General features: G+C 40.2%; 1 protein-coding gene across 2 annotated transcripts; it reads left to right on the plus strand.

Annotated features, from left to right (window-relative positions):
* Positions 1-1,134: 1,134 nt before the first annotated feature.
* Positions 1,135-13,757, plus strand: BLOC1S5 (biogenesis of lysosomal organelles complex 1 subunit 5). 2 transcript variants are annotated; one of them, XM_053396935.1, is made up of 6 exons: positions 1,135-1,329; positions 4,702-4,784; positions 7,037-7,166; positions 8,493-8,551; positions 12,639-12,831; positions 13,563-13,757. In XM_053396935.1, the coding sequence occupies exons 1-5, from the start codon at positions 1,209-1,211 to the stop codon at positions 12,813-12,815; spliced, it is 570 nt and encodes a 189-aa protein (XP_053252910.1). In that variant the 5' UTR covers positions 1,135-1,208; the 3' UTR covers positions 12,816-12,831; positions 13,563-13,757. The 2 variants fall into 2 exon arrangements, with proteins under 2 accessions (XP_053252910.1, XP_053252909.1); XM_053396934.1 differs by having other exon boundaries at positions 12,639-13,757.
* Positions 13,758-21,311: the final 7,554 nt, after the last annotated feature.

Consider the following 21,311-nt stretch of genomic DNA (forward strand, 5'->3'; position numbering starts at 1 on the left):
CAAAACAACAATGCTTTTTATTTTATGACATGTTTTTACCGTCTATCGAGGGCAGATTCACACCATACATTCAGAGGGCACTCAGAGCACATTTAAAGCACATGAATTACCACAAATCATTCTAGAACCCTATAGTTTTCCCCTCACAGACCTACAATTTCCAGTACTCCTAATAAACTACAGTTCCCAGGAGAAGTTGCACATTGTAAATGGGCATTCAATGTGCATTGAGTTTTAAACCCTCTTAAAAGGCTTTCAAACTGCTTTTTAAAAAACTGGTAAAATTTTAAAATACAAAAACAAGCCACGTGCACTATCACCCATCAACAAAGGCTGGGACCACTGACCATTAGGTCCAGTCGTGGCCGACTCTGGGGTTGCGGTGCTTATCTCACTTTATTGGCTGAGGGAGCCGGCGTACAGCTTCCGGGTCATGTGGCCAGCAGGACTAAGCTGCTTCTGGCGAACCAGAGCAGCGCATGGAAACGCCGTTTACCTTCCCGCCAGAGCGGTACCTATTTATCTACTTGCACTTTGACATGCTTTCAAACTGCTAGGTTGGCAGGAGCAGGGACCGAGCAATGGGAGCTCACCCCGTCGCAGGGATTCAATCCGCCAACCTTCTGATCGGCAAGTCTGTGGTTTAACCCACAGCGCCACCCGCGTACTAAGGATTACCAGGGGGTATATCGCATTGAAGTCAGTGCCACTTCTGAGTAGACAGGGTTAGGATTGCACTGTCAGGCATCCAAACAGTTAGAAAACTTGCATTTAAAAAATGAAAAATAGAGCTCCTCCAAATTAAAAGCAGCATTTTTACATTATAAAGTCGGGGAGGAGATAAATTAGTACAAGAATGTAAAAGTAAAAAAATAAGAACACGCTCGCACACAAACACAAAGGGATCTAGCTATCTTATCCCAACTGGAGGCTGCTTTCTTCTTAACTCTTTAACACTAACCATCATGACAGCATTGAACGAGCATATAGGCTTGGGTGACGTCACAGCGACCGACCCCCCCCCTCCTCCCGCACTCGGGCTGCGAACTTCCCCGCAAAACGAAAGCGCGCTCCTTGCGCATGTGCTGAACTCGCAAGGCTTCCCCGCCCTGCTCTCTCACACACACTACGGCAGCTGCGCATGCGCTGTCCAAGCATTGAGCCCAAAGTCATCCCCGCCCCGGCGGTTGCTGGCAGTAAGGAACGAGATGAACGGTGGGGGTCCCGTGACCCTTAGCCCAAGTAAAACTGGAGAGCCGCCCCTGTCCGGCGGCGCTAGTAAGAAGCGAGGCTCGCTGGGGGCGTCGTCCTCACATCCTATATTAAAGGGTAAGAAGGGCTCGGATTTTTAACCCTCAGTGAGAGAATAACAAACGCGGGTGGTGCGCATGCGCAGCATCGGTTTCTCAGTCTCAAAAGGCGTTTCCTAGGGCGCATGCGCGACATAGATTCTCAAGTGGGAAAGGCGCCGCCTGGAGCGCATGCGTGAACGTGTCCTGTTTGAATGGGCTTCTCTAGTTTAGGCGGCTGTTGCAAAGGTAAAATTTACAAACGTGCCCGGAATGGAAAGGGGCGCTAGAGCTGGGGAAATTGGATAACTCGTGAGGAACTCGTGAAGCCGAGTTCGGCGGTCCTTTTTAAAGAAGTGTGTAAATAGGATTGCAGACGCCAAAAAAATTTTCATGGCCTTGTAATTTGCATAACATCTGATAATTTGGATCCTAAGTTATGCATCTTGCTGTGAAAAAATTCTGTGGAAGGAAGAGTTTTATTTGAAGAGGAGATCTACTCTGTTAGTATGAACAGTGGAAACAAATAAGAGCATATTCATAAGAAACTCCTTATCTGCGCTCTTCCACATAATCATTGAGAGAATATACGTTTAAATGGGCTGCTGCCCACCCTTTTTGAAAAGGTTACCAAAAGTTGAGTATAAAATAAGAGTGATATACTAGGGATGGGAATCTCATTCAGCCTGAGAGGAGATTTTAACGTGGACAGTTTTCCAAGGGCTACATTCCGAGGGTGGGTGGAGCAAATGACAAAACAAATAAAACAAAACAGGCCAACATACATGCTGGCAAGCCAGCAGAGATTCCTCTGCCTGACTTTTAAGAGTAACTAGCAAGTCATGACTGTGTATTTTCTAAATTCTGCCAGTTCTAATAGTGTTAAGCACCTAACAGCAACAATAGCCAACCATTGTGCCTCGTTCTGAGGCTGCAGTACTATTCCTGAGAGTAAGTCCCACTGAACTTCCTTTTGAGTATCCAGCAGTGTTTGTACTGCAAGTTATTCCATTTTCTTAAAACGTTTAAAAGTTGCCAAGTGTTTGACTCTCCATGGATTTGGAAGGCCTTGCTGCAAAGCCAGACCTGGAACAGCTCACTGCCCTGGAACCTCCAGCACTTTTCTGGCCTGAGAACAGGGCGTACTTTGGTAATATGGCACTCTGAGCGAGGACAAAAATTGGCAACGCCTCCTGCCCAGATAAATATAGGTTTTATTGTTAATTTTGTAGGCATCTGTCTGCCTCGGGAGACAATAGAGGAGTGCAGCTTTGGGGGGAAGTCAAACTGTTGGAAGGTTGCAGCACCTGCTGTGAGTGTGATATGAGAAATACATGCTTTGTTGCAGCTGGGGCAGATGCATAGCTGTCAACATTTCCCCTTTTTTAAGGGAAATTCCCTTATTCCGAATAGGATTCCTCGCAAGAAAAGGAGAAAGTTGACAGCTATGGGCAGATGAAGGCGTCTGGTTGTGTTGCTGCAGATGCACCACGACATTTCTTCTCTCTGCGCTGCTCCCAGAGGTCATTCCTGGAGGTGGCAAAGGGAAGGGAATGAAACTTAGACAGGTGGGATACCTTTCAAATGCCATGCAGATCATTCCACTTTTGACTGTGCTTCCCAGTACTGTGTAATGCAGACTCATATTATTAACAAGGGACTTTTGGCATGGTGTTCTATACAGTGTGCTGCTTGAGCAGCAATTGAGTGGTGGGGGTAGGATTAGTATAGTGCTGCCTTGCAAATAAGGAGCTGTAATGTGGATTCAGCCATAGTCAGAAGAATGTTTGGATACAATATTCCCTGCAAATATTTCCTTAAGATTTTGCATATAAAAGTCCACAAAAATTGTTACTCCTTGTTACATGCCTGATTTCAGATCTTTGGAAATTGCTTAGAGATTAGCGCTGGGATCCTCTAATTGCTCTGAAAAAATTCCTAATAATCCAGTCCTATGCTAGGTTATACATGGGTTTAAAGGTAAAGGGACTCCTGACCATTAGGTCCAGTTGTGACCGACTCTGGGGTTGCAGCACTCATCTCACTTTATTGGCCGAGGGAGCCGGCGTACAGCTTCCGGGTCATGTGGCCAGCATGACTAAGCCGCTTCCAGCGAACCAGAGCAGCGCATACAAACGCCATTTACCTTCCCACCAGAGCAATACCTATTTATCTACTTGCACTTTAACGTGCTTTTGAACTGCTAGGTTGGCAGGAGCAGGGACCGAGCAACGGGAGCTCACCCCGTCATTGGGATTCAAACCGCCAACCTTCTGATCGGCAAGTCCTAGGCTCTGTGGTTTAACCCACAGCGCCACCTGCGTCCCTATACATGGGTTTAGGTACAACTATTTCTACATAGATCAGGTTTTTAAAATCCCAAAAGTTATGATTGAACTGCAAGACCTTTCAGCTTGGAGAGTAGTGGCAAATGTTGAGAGGCTTGACAATGTCAAAGATGGAAAGGGTACAGACTGAGCATAAAAACCCCAATGAGTTGAATAATAGTGAAGTTAGTAAGGCCTCTTTTATTTCTTTAAAAATGTGCTACTCCAACTATTTTATAAAACATTAGAAAAATTTTCATTAATCTCTGTGTACAAGCTTTAAAAAGCTCAGTTATTTCTGTTGAATATTATTCTGTCTACAGTTCTAATTGCCTTTTTTCTTTCTTTAGGAAGCAAAGTACAACTTAATGTTGCAAAGTTATGTGCCTATCCTTTCATAATTAAAAGGCCCTTTACATGTATGGCTGCCTCCTCTGTTAGCCAAGGAGATGGCATTTTAAGGGTGATACAGCCCAGGCTTCGTATACAGTGGTACCTCGGGTTAAGTACTTAATTCGTTCCAGAGGTCCGTTCTTAACCTGAAACTGTTCTTAACCTGAAGCACCACTTTAGCTAATGGGGCCTCCCGCTGCTGCTGTGCCGCCGGAGCACGATTTCTGTTCTCATCCTGAAGCAAAGTTCTTAACCTGAAGCACTATTTCTGGGTTAGCGAAGTCTGTAACCTGAAGCGTATGTAACCCGAGGTACCACTGTAATTCATTGGCTTTTTTACTGCATTCAAACTTGGAACTAGACCTGGGCGATATATCCATATATCACCCAGGACTGATATTAGGGGCAGACCGTGATGACGAATATTATTTCACTATAAGGCAGCAAGTCTAGCAAAACTATTTCATCATCATCCTGAAGGCTATTCCCTCCATGTAGCTAATGGAAAAAGAGTGAAAAAGATAAAGTACAATAGAAAGGAAGAAGTGGCCTGCCAAAAGAGGAGATGGAGTTTGAGGGTTGGAAGAGAGAGAATATCGGAGAGGCAAGAACCACCACGATTTCTTGCAGGTCCCTGATAATGCATACATGTTTTTATTTATCATGAACATGTCTCGTTACTTTTCTTATAGATGTTGGAGAAATATATTCCAGACTTTTGGATCACAGACCGGTTATTCAAGGAGAAATTCGTTATTTCATTAAAGAATTTGAAGTAGGTTTGATATTCTATATTTTGAAATAATTTACCTTGTAAATGGGGGGTGGATAGTTCTAAAGTACAGTCATCTTAAGATTTCAGAGAAATGTTTCATGAATGGCTGTTAATCTTTTTTATAAATGATATACCCATCATTCTGACAAGTAAATATTTTTATAGATTGCAACAGTTATTTAATCATCATGTTAACATTTCATACTCCCGGCTCCTTCCCCCTCTTTCTGTGGTTCTTTCCATTTCTTTCCATCTTCCTGCATGCTCCAAATTATCTCAACATATTCTGTTATATATTCTCGTATATATCTCATATACATATTGAAACTGCAGGTTTTTACATTAATCCTGCCAGTGTCTTAATCTGTTTACAATTTGTTTGTAAATGCTCAATAAACCATTGCAATTCCTTCAAAAAAAATTGTTATCTTGATTCCTTATTCTTCCAGTAAGTTTTGCCGTTTCTGTGTAGTCCTTAACTTCTGTATCCATTCCTCTCTCATCAGGACCTCTTCTTTTTTCCATTTTTGGGCAAATAACATTCTTGCAGCTGTGGTTGCATACATAAATAAATTTCTATACTGTTTAGGTAGTTCTGATCATATAATTCCTGAAAGAAATGCTTCTGGTTTTTTAAATAAATGTTATCTTAAACATCTTTTTCAGTAAGCTTTAACCTTATTACAAGACCATCACATATGAAAAAAGGTACCTTCTTTCTCTTTCTCCAACACATATTCGATTTGGATTTATACATTACTGCCCATCTACTAGGTGTTAGGTACCATTTATATAGCATTTTCATATATTTTCTCTTAAACTATAACCTGCTGTAAATTTTATATCCACATTCCATAAATATTTCCACCCATTTCTATATTGTTACCAATATCTATTGCCCAATATACCATTGAAGATTTCTTATTTCTTTCGGATTTTCCACAACTCTTATCTCCTACATTTATTCTATTAATGCAGGGTTTTTCTTGTTTCTTCTTTATTTTCCAAGCCAATAATTTCCCTGACTTGTTCAAATTGTTTCTGCTTTAAATATTTAACTTCCCACTCTATTTCCTGGTTTATTTTCATTGAAGATTCCGTTTGCAACATCTTGATATCCTGTTTCATTATCTCTTTTTGAGGGGAATTTATTAATTCTTTTCCTTTTTATTTCTTGTAAATTTTCTTTTTTTTTCTGCTCTCTTATCTTTCTTTCGTATGCACTTTTTTGGCAAGTAAATATGGAATAGATTATCTGCAGCTTTTGGATGTTTGCATTGCTCATGACTCTGTCTCTTGAAAATGCCAGCTGTTGACATTTGGGGACCAGATCTTTAAAAGCATGAAAATCATAATTTGGCAGTGTTTCAAAGCATCTAAAACTTGAAGTTTCATTTACCACCACAAAGACTATTAGTGTGATTTTTCTTTGTTTTTTACTTTTTAATAAAAGATCAGATTATACGGCTTCTGGCCTTACTGTTTATCTGCCCTTTAAGATCCATCCAGATGGAAAGACACACCTCTCCTTGTCTCCTGCCACTGTCTTTAATACTGTCACTGCTGCTGTTTCTAATAGAAGAAACTACCACAGTAGTTTTCTCTCTCTTCATGTTTTCATGAAGGAACAAATGATAGCAGTAGCAGGAAAAGGCCAGCAGGGGAGGAGGAGGAACTGGTACAAAGAAATAGGCATTTGAGAGCATTCATGGGGAATCTCCTTCCCATACCTGCAACATTTAAAATTATCCCAAGGAAATAATACTAAGTTCTTGATTTTCATAACCTGTCTGAAAAATGAAAGCATCTTTTAAAATTACCTATAATGTAATCAAACCTATATTTTCCCATATTAACTAGATACCTTTGGGGTTTTCTTGTTTTTAAATGTTGAATATATTTTCCACAAGATGGCAGCAAAACTTCAAGCTGAATGGCCAGAGCAGAGGTGTGTGTGGACCCTGAATTTAGTGATAGCTTCCAGTTGGTTTCTGTTAAGAATTGTTGATGAAATGAGCAAAAGCAAAACTTTGGGTATATTTTTCATTTTTGAAAAATGAGGTGTGTTAATAATGAGGTTGTGCTCCATAAACGTTTAGAAGCATTAAGTGAGAAAGGTCTAGATATTCTGTACTGTTTAAAAACATTTTTAAAGGGGGGGTCCATTTACTAACTTCAAGGTAGCATCTAAATAACAGCAAATGAACCTCGTGGAATATATAGAAATTCCCTCTTTTTAACTTTCTCAATAGGAAAAGCGTGGTTTCCGAGAAGTGCGGGTTCTTGAAAACTTGAAGAACACAACTTTTGAGACAAATGACCAAACTCTGCCAAAGTGTGAACAAATGATGCAGGGGAACCTAAATGAAGCTCTCGGGAGATGTAAGCTAGAAATTATTGGTTTTCTTCTATGCCTTTTACAAAGTGTTTGAATTCTTAGACAGACACTAAACAGTTCCACATAAAGTAGCCATCAGGAGGCCCTTTTATTCACACCATTATGGGCCATATTCAAAAGGAGATAAAGATGTGAGTACAGTGGTACCTCGGGTTACATACGCTTCAGGTTACAGACTCCACTAACCCAGAAATAGTGCTTCAGGTCAAGAACTTTGCTTCAGGATGAGAACAGAAATTGTGCTCCGGGGGCGCAGCAGCAGCAGGAGGCCCCATTTGCTAAAGTGGTGCTTCAGGTTAAGAACAGTTTCAGGTTAAGAATAGACCTCCGGAACGATTGAAGTATTTAACCCGAGGTACCGCTGTATTTTCTTCCTGAGCTTTCCCTGATGTTTTAATTGTAGAGGGAAACTGCTGTTTAGTTTTAAAAGCACTTTGCTTTTTCAGCAGTAGGAGATACTGCCATGTAAAGAAGTCTCTGACTTTACAAATTGTCCTCCCTATCCCCTCCTTGTTATGGCTGTTAACACTTCCAGTTCCTGTAAAAACAGCAACAACATTCCATTCTGAGCAAGGCTAGCAGTGGGTGGCCATGTCAAATGCTGCATGCATTCGGTGCATCATAGTTAGGCCTGCATGGCTGTAAGGCAGCAAGATGGGATCTGGGAGGAACCCTCCAACACACACACACATCCCATGGTATGGTTGAAAGGTACACTACCTTACTGAAGCTAAGCAGTCTGGGTCTGGTTAGTGTTTGGATGGGTGACCACCTGGGAACCATGTGTATGCCACCCTGGGTTCCATAATGGAAAGAAGGCAGGATATAAATGTAGGAAAATAAAAAACACTGTATGAAGTTGCAGGAATAATATGGCTGGAGATATCCACAGGCAGCAAAACTTGGGAGATAGTTCTATTCCTCTTTAGCCATATATTTATAAGTTGCCATGTTTAAAGCAGAAAATAGTTGTGGATATTACATTTTTACATAGTGTTTTTCAGCATCCTGCATAGATCCAAATGTCTCAATGACTAGCAGAAAAAGTGTTATGCAACATAAGTGAATATTTAAATTAATAGAATATGTGTAGGCACAGAATTTAGACTACCTTGATTCAAAAATCTCAGTTGCTTTTAAAGTTTACCCAGTCATGTCAAAAGGCATCCTGACAAGGGCATCCTGACTGAAACTAGATCACAGTATGGTTAAGATCCACAGCTTCTCTGTGCAGTGAGATTAAATAACTCTTGTCAGAAATGTGTCCCTTAAGATGAGCCAATGAAACAACTGTAACCTATACATTTCAGTACAGGTAGCCAATGAAATGATCAACAGACTCCAGGGGAGAGAGCAGGAAGAAAGAAAGGTAAGGATTAATAAACTAGTTAAGAAAGAACTAATGCCGGGTCTAACCTGCAAGGTATTCTGGTGATAGTCTACGTAGTTTTTATGTAGTTTTTTCCTTGCACCAAAACACTGTATGGTTTCAGAATAATTGTTCTGCGACTTCAATCTTTCCTTCTCTACTTTTTCCTTCCCTACACCTACAGCAAGTTAGGTTTTGCTATGGTAAACGGGATTTTGTGGTTTCTTTTGTTCATTTGTTTGTTCGTTATTACTATCTCAGCAGCAAGTGTTCCGCTGCTGAGTCTTTACTTTATATTATAATACTGCATTCAACACAGCATATAAGCCAGCGAGGAAACAACTAGCTGTGAACCAATTAGTGCTTTAGCATATGCTTAGTAGTGGATGCCTTACGGTTAAATACAATATTTTTGTCCAGGTACATACCGGCTCTCTTGTCACTGAAAAAGCATGCTAACACACAAGGGGAGCTATGATACCTCTGCCCCGACCACCATTCTGCCTTTCAGCTTGTTAAGGGCTACTCAGTGAAGAAAAGGAACCTCTTGTATTTGTGGAGGCTCCCCCCACTCTCGCATTCTGGACCTTGAGATTTTCTTGGGCTCCAAAAGTTTCAGAGAGCCTCCGTGACCACAAGAGACTCACTTTTTCTCTAGGTCACCCTATGTAAGGTGGAAGGAGACAGCACTTTCCAGATGACTGAAGGGTGCTACTGTTAATCCATAAACTTCAGCAATAGGTTGACTTCGCCACTTTGTAACCCAGTATGGCTTTTAAGTAAAGCTATTTAGGAGTACAGTGGTACCTCTGGTTGCAAACGGGATCCATTCCGGAGGCCTGTTCACAACGTGAAAAGAGCACAACCCACAGTGGCGCGTCTGCACATGTGTGGGTTGCGATTCAACACTTCTGCGCATTATGTCATTTTGCACGTCTGCGCGAGAGGCGAAACCCGGAAGTAACCCTTTCCGGTACTTCCGGGTCGCCGCAGGACGTAACCTGAAAGAACGTAACATGAGGTATGACTGTAATGCCAATCCATAGTTTACATTCTGCAGACTTCTGATATGTTGCATGTGTTGAAACTGATGATCCCTGAGACTGCCTGTGGTGTTCGTACGGAGCCCCCGGTTGTTTCACGGGCTATTGACCCATACACCACTAATCTGCTGCCACCAACCAGGTTCTCTCCGGTAAAACACTTCGTCTCAGTCGGGTTCTCAAGTTAACAACGAAGATTGTAGTTTATTGCAAACACAACTAAACTTTAAATGCATTCGAAACACTGTTACCCTTTACCCTATTAGTCTTATTGTATCCTGTCTCTAACTCACTCTAACTCTTCTACCTCCCCTCACACAAGAACCAATTGCACTAACTGTCTCTATTTTCAACTGCATTTTCCCAACTGTCTAAACCTCTGGCTAAGCCTTTTAAAAACAGGTAGGCTCCGCCTCTGGGCTTTTCTATTGGTCTACCTATTAACCCTTTCTCTCCCCCGTACAGACATTTCCAAAAGAACGGGCAAATGCCACACTGCCAAACGGTAATGTGCAAGAAATTTGCAGGTTCCTGCAGTGCCTTCAGTAAAACACAAGTTGGTTCTAGAAGCTCACTTTCCTTCAGAATAGCTGCAAAAAATGTAGAAAGATGTTGAGGAGAGCCGCCATTAGTCAGTCTTCAAGAAGCACTATAAAAATAACGGAGTTACTAGATCCTCTTCCACTTTCTCGGTATGTGGAAAGTTTTTCTTAGAATTTCCTTCACAGCTTGAGAAAGGGGAAAGAGATGGTTAAAGAAACCCAAATCCCTATTTTTCGTGGAACAAAAAATATCCAACAGAATGGAAATGTAAATCTTTCCTGCTTAGTTGAAAACACTGAACATATTATGAATACAGCTTATTGAAATGGAAGTGTTTCATACTTGTGGATGTTATTTAATGAAAGGCCATATTATAAGAACATGTGACTCACTGGAATCTCTCACATGGCTGCACATTGCTTGTTTGTAATACAGATATTCTAAAACCTCAGGATTAGGAAAAACTGTGCAAGAAGTTAATTCTCCATGTTAGTTCTGTACTTCACTATTATAGGCAACCTGTTCAGCTCTTTAGGCTGTAATAGAGCTGCATTGTAAGATGGCTGCAGCTACAGTCAATGTTTCTATTTGTATATGAAAATGATGGATAACAGTTAAATGATATCAGACGTAATATGGATGTAAAATTCCCACTTTATTCAACTTGGCTAAAATATTGGGAGTCTACCACAGGTACACACATTCCCTCCTCTTCGCTTACACATGAATTCTTTCCTTTAGCCATGATGCGGTGTTACATCTGCACCAATGTATACCTTTACCCACTTCAAGCGCTGGCGTCAGCCACTAGTTTGAACCTAACCACAGTTAAAGTTAATATTGGTGCAGATGTAATACAGTACCATGGTAAGAAAGCCCCAAAGAGGTGGTTTCAGGTAGGGCTAGGCAATATATTGATATGTAATCTCGGTTGGAAGTCCATGTGGTGATATCAATTTCATAGTTTTTGACCTGGCAATATATCGCAAATCATGATGCGCATGTGTGTGCTATGCAAAAACCACAATGTGGGGGAAAACGAGAAGCCAACCAATGCCTCTACATAGCCCCATCCTTATTTCAGACATGATTGCAGACACTTTCTGTCAATACATGTGGTAGCAATTTATTCATATATCTGTTAGATTTAGCATGGTGACGGCTGTGTGAAGACTATAGGAGATCCACAGCCAGGAAGATTTCTAATGTTTGTGTATAATGTTCAGAAATAGTGCAATAGTGAGGCGTTAGTATTGGCTGGGGTAAATGTATGTTGAACATAATGCCCCAAACTATAGAATTGACCATACTCTTATGCCAGTCTTCTCTTGTATCACTTTATGCCTTAATTGGAAAGGACTGCTGAAAAATTCTTTAGAACCAGCTTTAGTTTGCTCACCAGATTTCCCTTCCAGCCTTTGCACCATCCTGGGAAAGCTGAAAATTACTATTTTTTAATTGATGGCTTTCCCTAGTTTATGTGCGTCATTGGGCAGCTTAATTCTACATGAACAAGACAGTCCTGTGTCCTGGCTACACTTCACATTTCTTATGTGAGCATATCTTAAGATGGAGGGCGACAAATACTAAATACACGGTTCCTGTGATAGAGGGTCACTTTTTATTTTTTAAAGGAGCATATCAAAATCAGTGGTTGCAGTGCTGTATTTCATACATTTTGCTGAAGTTAGCTATCAGAACTGGATAAGAGAGGTTATTAAATGGAGTTGGCACTGCTTATTAAACTTTCAAGTTAAATATTGAGTGTTGCCAGTCCAGAGTATAGCCAAGCACTTACTGTGTCTGTCTGGGTATTTATATTAAAACAAAAACAAAGTGTCTGATAGGATGATTTTAAAAAGACAGATTTTGCTTTGTTCATTTACTTAAATTTTCCTTGTTCTGCAACCGTACCCAAAGCAATTTGTCCGCAGCACTGTAGAACAGGCAACAACCATTTTGCACAGGGGTTACATTCCTGACCCTCCCATGTGTTGGCAGAGTACGTGGAAGCCCCTTTCACCCCCTGCCCCCTTTTCCAACCACTTCTGGGTTACGGCGATGTGTGCATGCACAGTCATACGTTAGTTAGTTGTTGCCTGTATACAATTGCACATACTACAGGGAAAGCACTAGAAACAGTACCATCCAATTTACAAATAGCAGCAGTGTAAGAAAAAAAGGCAATAGTGCAAGTGGAAGCCACAAACTAGATTTAGCAAATAGCAGTTGTGGTGGGGAGGGGATAAATCAGAATGAAAGCAAGCTGCAGCAGGGAGAAACTGAAGCAAAAGCATGGTTGGGCAGTTGTTTTCTCACCCATGATGGTGGCAAAGTATAAGGGCCCCTGTTATAGTGAAAGCTGGTTTCCATTCTTGCCTTGTTAACAGTGACACCAGGTCTGCCCTGTAAACTACTTGTCATCTTTTTTGTTATATTTTTGTACCACCAAACCTAAACTGCATGGATGTTTTCTTTTGTAACGTCCTTTTCCTTCTCAGCTTCAGACTGAGAAGCTAATGGCTGGTGAAACACGATGCAGAGCTCTGTGGGAGGAGTTTGTGAAGGAGCAGCAGAACGCAAAAGCAGTCGTGGACGAAGAGCACATCAAAGCGATGGAGCGCCTCAAAGAGCAATATGCCACAATGGAAAAAGACCTCGCCAAACACACTCTTTAAGAAACTCACGTGCTCAGTAAGACTGCTCCTCATTTGCAGTATTGCTTTTCTTCTTATTCCAGCATCTTCCAATTTCAGGGTTACCAAGGAAGTACCAGAATTCAAATAGCATAGCAGGAATAACAAGGAATTGGGGAGGGAGGGGCTCTATAACGACTGTAATTATTCTTTGGCACTGATACTGGCGGCATTCAGATGATCAAGCCTTTGCTTAATAAGCCAGGATATTCACAAGCTCAGTGCCATCACACACACTCCCTTTGCTCCCCATTTTCTTTCAGTGAAGAAACAAACCAGGAAGCCACAGTTAAGCATAGCTTCCTGTTGTGTCTGAACTGGGAAACCATGCTTAATAGCTCCCAAATACGTGAGAATTTGTAAGCCAACTTTAACTCCATGGACATGGTTTATTGTGGCCTGGCTTGCTTGGAAGCCATTAACCATAGTTTCCTGGTCCAGACACAGCTGGAAGTTTATGGTTAAGTGAAATTTCCTGGCTTGTTTCCCAACTCATGAAGGGAGGAGTGAAGGGGCGCTATACAGGTACATGGAACATAAACTGGAGTTACTAAACTAAGATAGGATTTGATTGTCTGAGGCAGGTATTTATGTTAAGTGTTATTTTTTAAAAAAACAAAACAAGTCTATGTAGGAACATAAAAGTATTCTCCCTTGATAATCTGAATTAGTTTCTCTGTTTCTATGTACAACCATTCATCTTGTAAATTCATCCTATTCTTCATACAGGGAATTCAAATGAGCTCTTTCACAATTATACCTTGGCTTTCAGAACAAGGAAGATGGTGAAAATTTAATTTGAGAAATCATCCAAAGCTACAAAGTTATGGAAGTACAATGCCCTGAGTTTTATGGACAGACTTTTTGCTAGAAAGCTCACCACAAAGAAATCTGAAAGATCTCTCAGAAGAACTGATTATTTTTTTTAATGAATAGAATAGCAAGAATGGGCGACAACCTGAGATTTTCAAAAGTATTATTCCTCCTGTTATCCAGCATTATAGGGGACAACTACTACATTTTTTGAGCACTGCATGTGAGCAACTTTTGCTCGAGATGAACAACCTCACATATCAATTTGTGTTCTTACAAGGAGATGGTATTATGGAGCGTGATGAGCTCCTGTCTTCAGTGTGATTAATCTGCATTAAGTATTAGAATAACGGAGGGAAAGCTCCTTGATTAGTCCTTTGTAACCTAACTTTCAAAGAATTCATTAATAACAGGATGAAAGCCAAGGCAGGCTAAGTGAGGAACAGGAAGATCAAGTGTTATTTTAACAGCTAGGCAGTGCATAAAATAGGAACATGTAAAACAAAATTACTCATTATCTGTGTTGCAACTGCAGATGGCCAACAATGGTTGCCTGTGTGAATGTATGGCTTAGTGTCAAGGCTCCATCCTGGCAGCCTGTTGATAATGTGATTAAAGTGAGCAGAGGAGATGGAATAAGTATTTGTGATTTCTTTCAATAACACTGAACTTCTGCCAAGCTGCTCTATCCACTACCGTAGGGCTGACAGCTTCATCAATCATCATCAGGTACCTGGGCTGAAAAGAGCACTTGCCAGCAACTGAGGCATGCTGGAATGTTGTGAATTCTCTTGTGGATTGGGGGTGGGGGGAAGGAGGGGAAATGGATGACTTTAAAGCATTTCACACGCTGCGAGGGGGGCAGGGAGAACCTCTAACAAAATTGATGCAAAGCAGTTTTTCAGATGTCTGTGAACTCACTGATGTGGTGAAGTAAATTAAGAATCTGCATGGCTTATTATAGAATTGAATTTGAGGCAGTTCAGAAGGTCGCTCTTGGTTTTTAATTCTGTATTGGTCTTCAGAGCAAATGCCAGCTTTTTGTAACTCGGATATTGGTGTGGTTTTTTTAAATAATAATTTCTTCTGTTGAAGTTAACTTAAGGTATGACGCCACCTGTGTGACCCTTTCATGGGTTTTATAGCTCTGAGGCAGGGATCGAAGGAAATGCCTAGCGCTGTGCACATCTGGGTTCAGCAGAAGCAGCAGTACTTCCCAGAAGATGTAGCTGCTAGTCTCTCATTGTCTGGAAATGGCTGCCTTACATCTCGGCTTTACAATTCTCTAACACCCAGAGCCTCCTTTTCCTTCCACTCCTTGTCTGCTAAAAGCTCACAGCCCCTCTTGTGCCTAATTTGAGTGTTTCCCTTGTCCTACTTTCTTCTTGACCCCTTCCACTGCTCATTGCTTTTCACCAGGGGTCAGCAAACTTTTTCAGCAGGGAGGGCTGGTCCACTGTGTCCCACAAACCTTGTGGGGGGCCGGACTATATTTTGAAAAAAAATATGAATGAATTCCTATGCCCCACAAATAACCCTGAGATGCATTTTAAATAAAAGCACACATTCTATTCATGTAAAAACACCAGTAGGCCTCACAAATAACCCAGAGATTCGTTTTAAATAAAAGAGCACATGTAAAAACACGCTGATTCCTGGACCATCCACGGGCCGGATTTAGAAGGCAATTGGGCCGGATCCGGTCCCCGGTCCTTAGTTTGCTTATCCATGCTTTTCATTGTTGATTTCACCCCTTTGCCTTCTCCATCCTGCCTCCTTCAGCCACTCTAATTATTAACCATCCAGTTTCCTTACCTGCATAGTACTTTCATATTTCATGTCAGTAATATACACCAGGGGTTGGAGGACAGTGAGTTCAAATCTTGAGCTTCCCCCTCACTCCTGCCCTGGGCACTTTGACAGGGAGGTGGGGTTGCCCACCCATCAATATCCTGACATTACCATGACATCAGATGACATTTTTTCCCCCCTTTGCATGCCCAAGTTGGATTCAAATCACACCTGCAAAAAAACTCAGCTGAACCTACTTTTTGGCATGGATCAGTTGTACTTTAGAGTTCCTGGGTAGATGAAGGTCACATTTTAAAAGCGCCAGATAAAAGCCCTGCTTTCAAGGAACAACTGGAGGGCACTTTAATGCTCCCTATTGTTCCTTGGCAGGTGCAAATTTACCTGACATCATATATAAAAGCAGGTATATATGATGTGCCCAAGGTGTGCCCAATTAGGACCCCTTCCAAGCATAATTTATTCCACAGATTGGAGGGTTTCCATGCCTGATACATGCATTTTCCCAACCTAAATCAATGATATATGCATTTTTTTCTACCTATGTCATATTCCTGCTTCTTGCAAGAAAAAAAAAGTTACTCCATCCATAGTTGTTCTTTAGGAACCTCGTTCATTTCATTAGTCATTTGTTACAATCGTGTTTGTTATTAATTTGCTGTTTCATTTGTTTCCTTCCCTCCCCCTGTTACTCTCGATGGGAATCCAAGCTGCTTTTCTTCTGCCTGTAAGTGCTGTGTTCTCTGTCCAGGTGGCATTGAATTTTCAGACATTCTGCTACCCCTCCAAGGGATCAGACCTGCCAAATTTCAGACAAATAGGAAAAAGGGCCCCCATTGTTAGGCTATGTCTGTCTGTCTAAAGTGGCATTTATTTTTAGTCCAGGTCTTGGACACTTAATAGCTGCTCACATACTGCAAACTAATTCCTCCACTCCCAGTGAATATTAAGGCTCTAGGAACCAATGAACAAGCCTAGGGACACTCCATGTATTACAGGAAATAAGCTGTACAGTTTGGGGCTTGTGATGAGATTTTAGTTTGCTTTATGTGAGCAACAATTGACTTTGACTGAAAACAGATTTAACTAAGAGCTGCTCATTTGCTTTTTTCACCCTTCCCTCCTTAGGTAACCTCCACCAGCATGTATTCCGAGTTTAGAGAAAAACAAAAATAAATGAGTAACATATTAATATGTGCCAATTTGGAATTCATTTGGCATTTATCTTTTATTTCAATTTTTAATCAGTTGCCAAAATGAATCCGGTTTTTCTAGCATATGCTGCCTTGGCATTTGTGCTCCCTGCTTCATGTCTTTCAAACTTCCTAGGACCTCTTCTCATCATTCCCCTTAGTCTGCCCGTACCAGAAATAATGTCCATCCTGTCTCTAAAGGCATTTTGTCCAAGAATAGCCAAAACAGTCTTTCACTTCCCTCACAAAAGCCAGACAGTTTTTGAAAATTCTGTTGTCTGCATTTTCGTCCCCTCAGTACTTAAAATGCTTGTGGACATTCAGCGACAGCACAGCAGCTCAGCCAACCATTGGCAGAGATTTTAACTGCCATGAGATCTCACAGCACATTACAATATGTATGTGCAAACTGGCAAGAGTTCTTATGCCGGCAACATCTTTGGTAGCAGCAGTCATGTTAAAATGTTAGGATGAAGAGGCCAATGTTATGTATTGAAGTTCTCACCCTGGGCCAGCAGGGGGATACTGTAGATAGTTTTCACTCAGGTCCATATATGCAAATAAGGGATTGAAACATGTTCAGTGATTGGATAGTTACAGAAAGTGTTACAGTTGCGTTCTAGTGGAGCTCTATATAAGCAGGCTGGCTGAACCCTTCAGTTCAGTTCTGTCTTGGCCTGTGAATAAACAAGAGCTGTTTGAAGAATCGCTTTGTCGTCTGATATGTTCACCCACAACTTAACAGCCATCATTTAAAATGGGTCAAAATTGACCACCCATGGTTGGTAGAATTTTCAAAGGAACCTAACAGACAAGGTTCTCTGTCCTCATTTCTTCGTGTTAGCACAGGTTCTTCGAACTCAGTACCTGATATAACTTCAAAGAGTGTTTGATACTGCACCCTAAAATATACATAGCAGGGTGGATTTGATTTAAATCAAATCGATTTAAATCACGATTTAAATCACTAGTCAGTAAGACTTGATTTAATTTAAGAAAGACTCATTCTTGCTGGTATAATCTTAGTATTTACAACCATATGAAGGTTTCGTTTTTGGAATAATCAATTTTCAGAGTAGTTTTTACAGTTATATCAAAAATTTCTGATTTGGTTATACTATTAGAAATACATTGACAGATAATTATGAAATCATTGTGAGGTTTAATAAGTTAACTGTTTATATTTGGACAACTTTTCTGCTGTGCTTTATTGGAAGGAGAAAAATAATCATTTCCTTAATAACAATTTAAACAATTTATTTAACTAAACCAATAACATTGTAGCATATGTATCCATGTTTGTTAACTGATGTGGTTAAACAATTTAAAAAAAACAAAAACCAACAACCTTAGACTGAGTTTTTAGCACACATGAAATACTTAAAGCAAATCCTTATTTCCTGATGAAAAGCCTTTGGACTATAATGTAACTTAAATAGAAAACTATCTTCAGAATGATTTTTCCTCCAAAAGCATTTTATTTAAAAAAATCCAATTTATATAAAAACAATCCAATTCACATTTTAAAAACTGATTTTTTTTATTTAAAAAATCATTGATTTTTATCCACCCTGATACATAGTTTGATTCCTAAAATCATTTAGACACAAGTAGGCAATATTAACACTTGCAAAACAGATTCACTCATAGGACTTGTGTTGGCTGCTTCTGCTTTAATTACAACTAGTACAGATATGTAACCTATTTTGGTGATAGGTATTTTGATCTTATATTTTGTTTTCAAGGAAAGAGACTTTAAACATTGCTGGGCTTTATCCCTGCTCCACCACAGATTTGCTATTAGGCTTTGGGCACATCTCTGTCTCAGCTTTAGTTTCTTATCCAAAATTTATAGAGGTGACAGGTCTACCTATCTTTCAAGATTATTGTAAAGGCAAACAAGTTTTTTGTTTTTGTTTTAATAAACTAGTATCATTCTTTTTTACATAATATTTACCTTATGTAGGCTTTTAAAAAACCCAAATAGAATACACATGCTGACATTTTTAAAACTCGGCTGTACACATCTTTGATAAATAAGTATTAAGCATTTTATATAAATGATCTCTTGCCTTTATTGAAGTATTGGTATACTACAAATATAAAAGAGTATGTGAGTTGCGTGAAAGCTCACAAAAGCTGATAAACATTCATAACAACCTTTTATACTGGTTCCAGGGTTATTGCAAAATTCATGCTTAACTAAAGTCCTCAAGAAGGTTGGATGAAACACTGTATCGTAGCTTATATTGAAGTTACTGCCCCTGAATGCCGTGAATTGTCTGCTCACATGTTACACTGTTTAGATAAGTAGACTGTTAACATATACTGAAAAAAGAGAAATGAAAGAGGAGAAAATATGTGAATGAGCTCTTCTGCCAGCAAATATGAATCAAGGGCAATAAGCATTATATGTTATACACATCATTCTTCATTTGTGCTCTATTTGCTGTCGATACAGATACTTCGTGCTAGACAAATACAGAATACAACAATTTGGGATATGGATTGGCACACAGTTATAATTCAGTGTTATAGCTGACAAGTGGAACCTGTAGCAAAATAGAGTGCTGCTCTGTTTTGTCCAACCAGCCATGCCACAATATTCCATTTCTTCTCCCCTGGTTTTAAGTTTTCCACCCCTTGAAACTCAGCATTCAGTGGTCAAAACTCTCAAAGTTTTGTCCCATCCCCCTATTATTATTCATAAGATGTTGGGATTTCCCAGGACCATGTTTGTTTTTCAGTGGTCCTGTTTCACCATCACTCCCCTCTGCATTTGCTGTGGGAGGGAGTGATGCTTCTACTGGGCAAATGACCCTAGATGAACCATGTCCTTGTATTCTGTCAATAAAGTCTGGTATTTCATTGTGACTTTTACTGGCAATGTAAAGGAAGCTGTTTCTTGTTTTCTTATTGTTTGCTCAACACTTTTATGCAAAAACAGGAAAAATTATGAAGAAAACAGACTGTGATCAGTCTGCTTGTGAAAACTGCTCAGCCTGCTGACATAATAGTCAGTCACTTGATATCATTGTTATATGATTTGTTGCTCACCAGCAGGTGTCAGTATGAGCATTGAAGGTACTATGCACATCTGAGATGTACTTATCTGCATTCACACCAGTTCTAACATCCCAGCCTTCAAACATTACTTAGAAGCAGTGCTTCTCTTCTAGAAAATGAAAAAGGTGTAGGTACCCCAAGAAAAAGCACTGCTTAGAAGGAAGTCCCATTTCAGCTTCCTTTTAAGGACATCTTTATACCATTTTTTTGGTGCTTTTTTGTCTTGAAGTAATCTAGGATAAGGTTAAGTTTGCCTGTTGTTGCTAACTTTAGTCTTCAGTTATTTGGGGATATTGTGCAGCCTGCTTTCTTGACCTTGAATGAGAGACCCTAGAGAAGCAACATGTGAAGAAAGAAGGGATTCTGCTTACTAAAACCAGCATAAAGAGCCAGAACTCAAGTGTCTTTGATGGTATGGATTGGTAGCCTCTGGCCAGTGAAGAATGTCACTGAGAGGGGATTTGCTTGTTTGTACATCTGACTGTTACTCTACATAGAGCAATCACTCACCTACAGTCTGAAGTGGTAAAGTCTATGGACTTTGCCAACTGGCTCCTCCTCCTTACTCTGCATGAGCTGTTCTCAAATAATTGTTTTCCTTGTCCCTTTCCTACAATATCTGTTTTCATTCCTACATTGTTTGCAATGGAAGGCTTGGTAAAATATGTGTTCCCCATCTTTCAATATCTGTTTTTCAGTCAGGGATCCTTAAGGGCTCTGGAAAAAAAAACCCCAAAAAATTGCAATTGCGGAGAGGCTGCAATTCTCTGCCAACTTATTTGGGAGTGGGTCTTAGTGAAACCAGTGGGACTTCCTTCTGGATAAAAATGTACAGGAGCAGGATGTTAAGTGGTCATCATTTGTTCACAGGACCACAGGAGACTAGGGTTAGACACATCACAGTTTACTTCACTTTAACCCTCATTTAAGATTCTACCATTTCAACACTAAAGAATGCTGCTTGCTTCTTGAGGGGGATTTACTGATCGCTTAGACCTGCTTCAGCAACATTGAGAAAATAATGCAGGAGTTTGGTTACTACTCCTCTTTGACATGCGCCGCATATTCATGCACTGTTCTTGCAGTGACTCCTGTCACAGGGCCAGATCATCCAGTTTCTAATCTGAAAAAAAACTTTGGTTTGTTTTTTTTTAAAAAAATATTTATTAGTTTTTCACACATTATAAAGAGACAAATCACGACAAAAAACATAAACACACACAAAACACAAAAAACACCACATGTATAATTTCAAACCCTTTTTTCATAAAAGATTTTCCCGACCTCCTCATACCTCCCCTTACTGCATTCCAATCCCTAATTAATTTTGATCAACAAATCCCTCCCTAATTTCTAATAAATAATTTTAACCTTTCTTTTCATATTACATAATGGTTACAGCATTCAACCTCATATTTTCCAAATCCACAACATCTTAGCATTCCACAATTTTACAATGTTTCTTAAGATAGTCTTTAAATTTCTTCCATTCTTCTTCCGCTGTCTCTTTTCCCTGGTCTCGGATTCTGCCAGTCATCTCTGCCAGTCTCATATAGTCTATAACTTTCATCTGCCATTCTTCCACGGTGGGTAGTTC

The sequence above is a fragment of the Podarcis raffonei genome, chromosome 7 (genome assembly GCF_027172205.1).
Source record: "Podarcis raffonei isolate rPodRaf1 chromosome 7, rPodRaf1.pri, whole genome shotgun sequence".
Classification (NCBI taxonomy): Eukaryota; Metazoa; Chordata; class Lepidosauria; order Squamata; family Lacertidae; genus Podarcis; species Podarcis raffonei.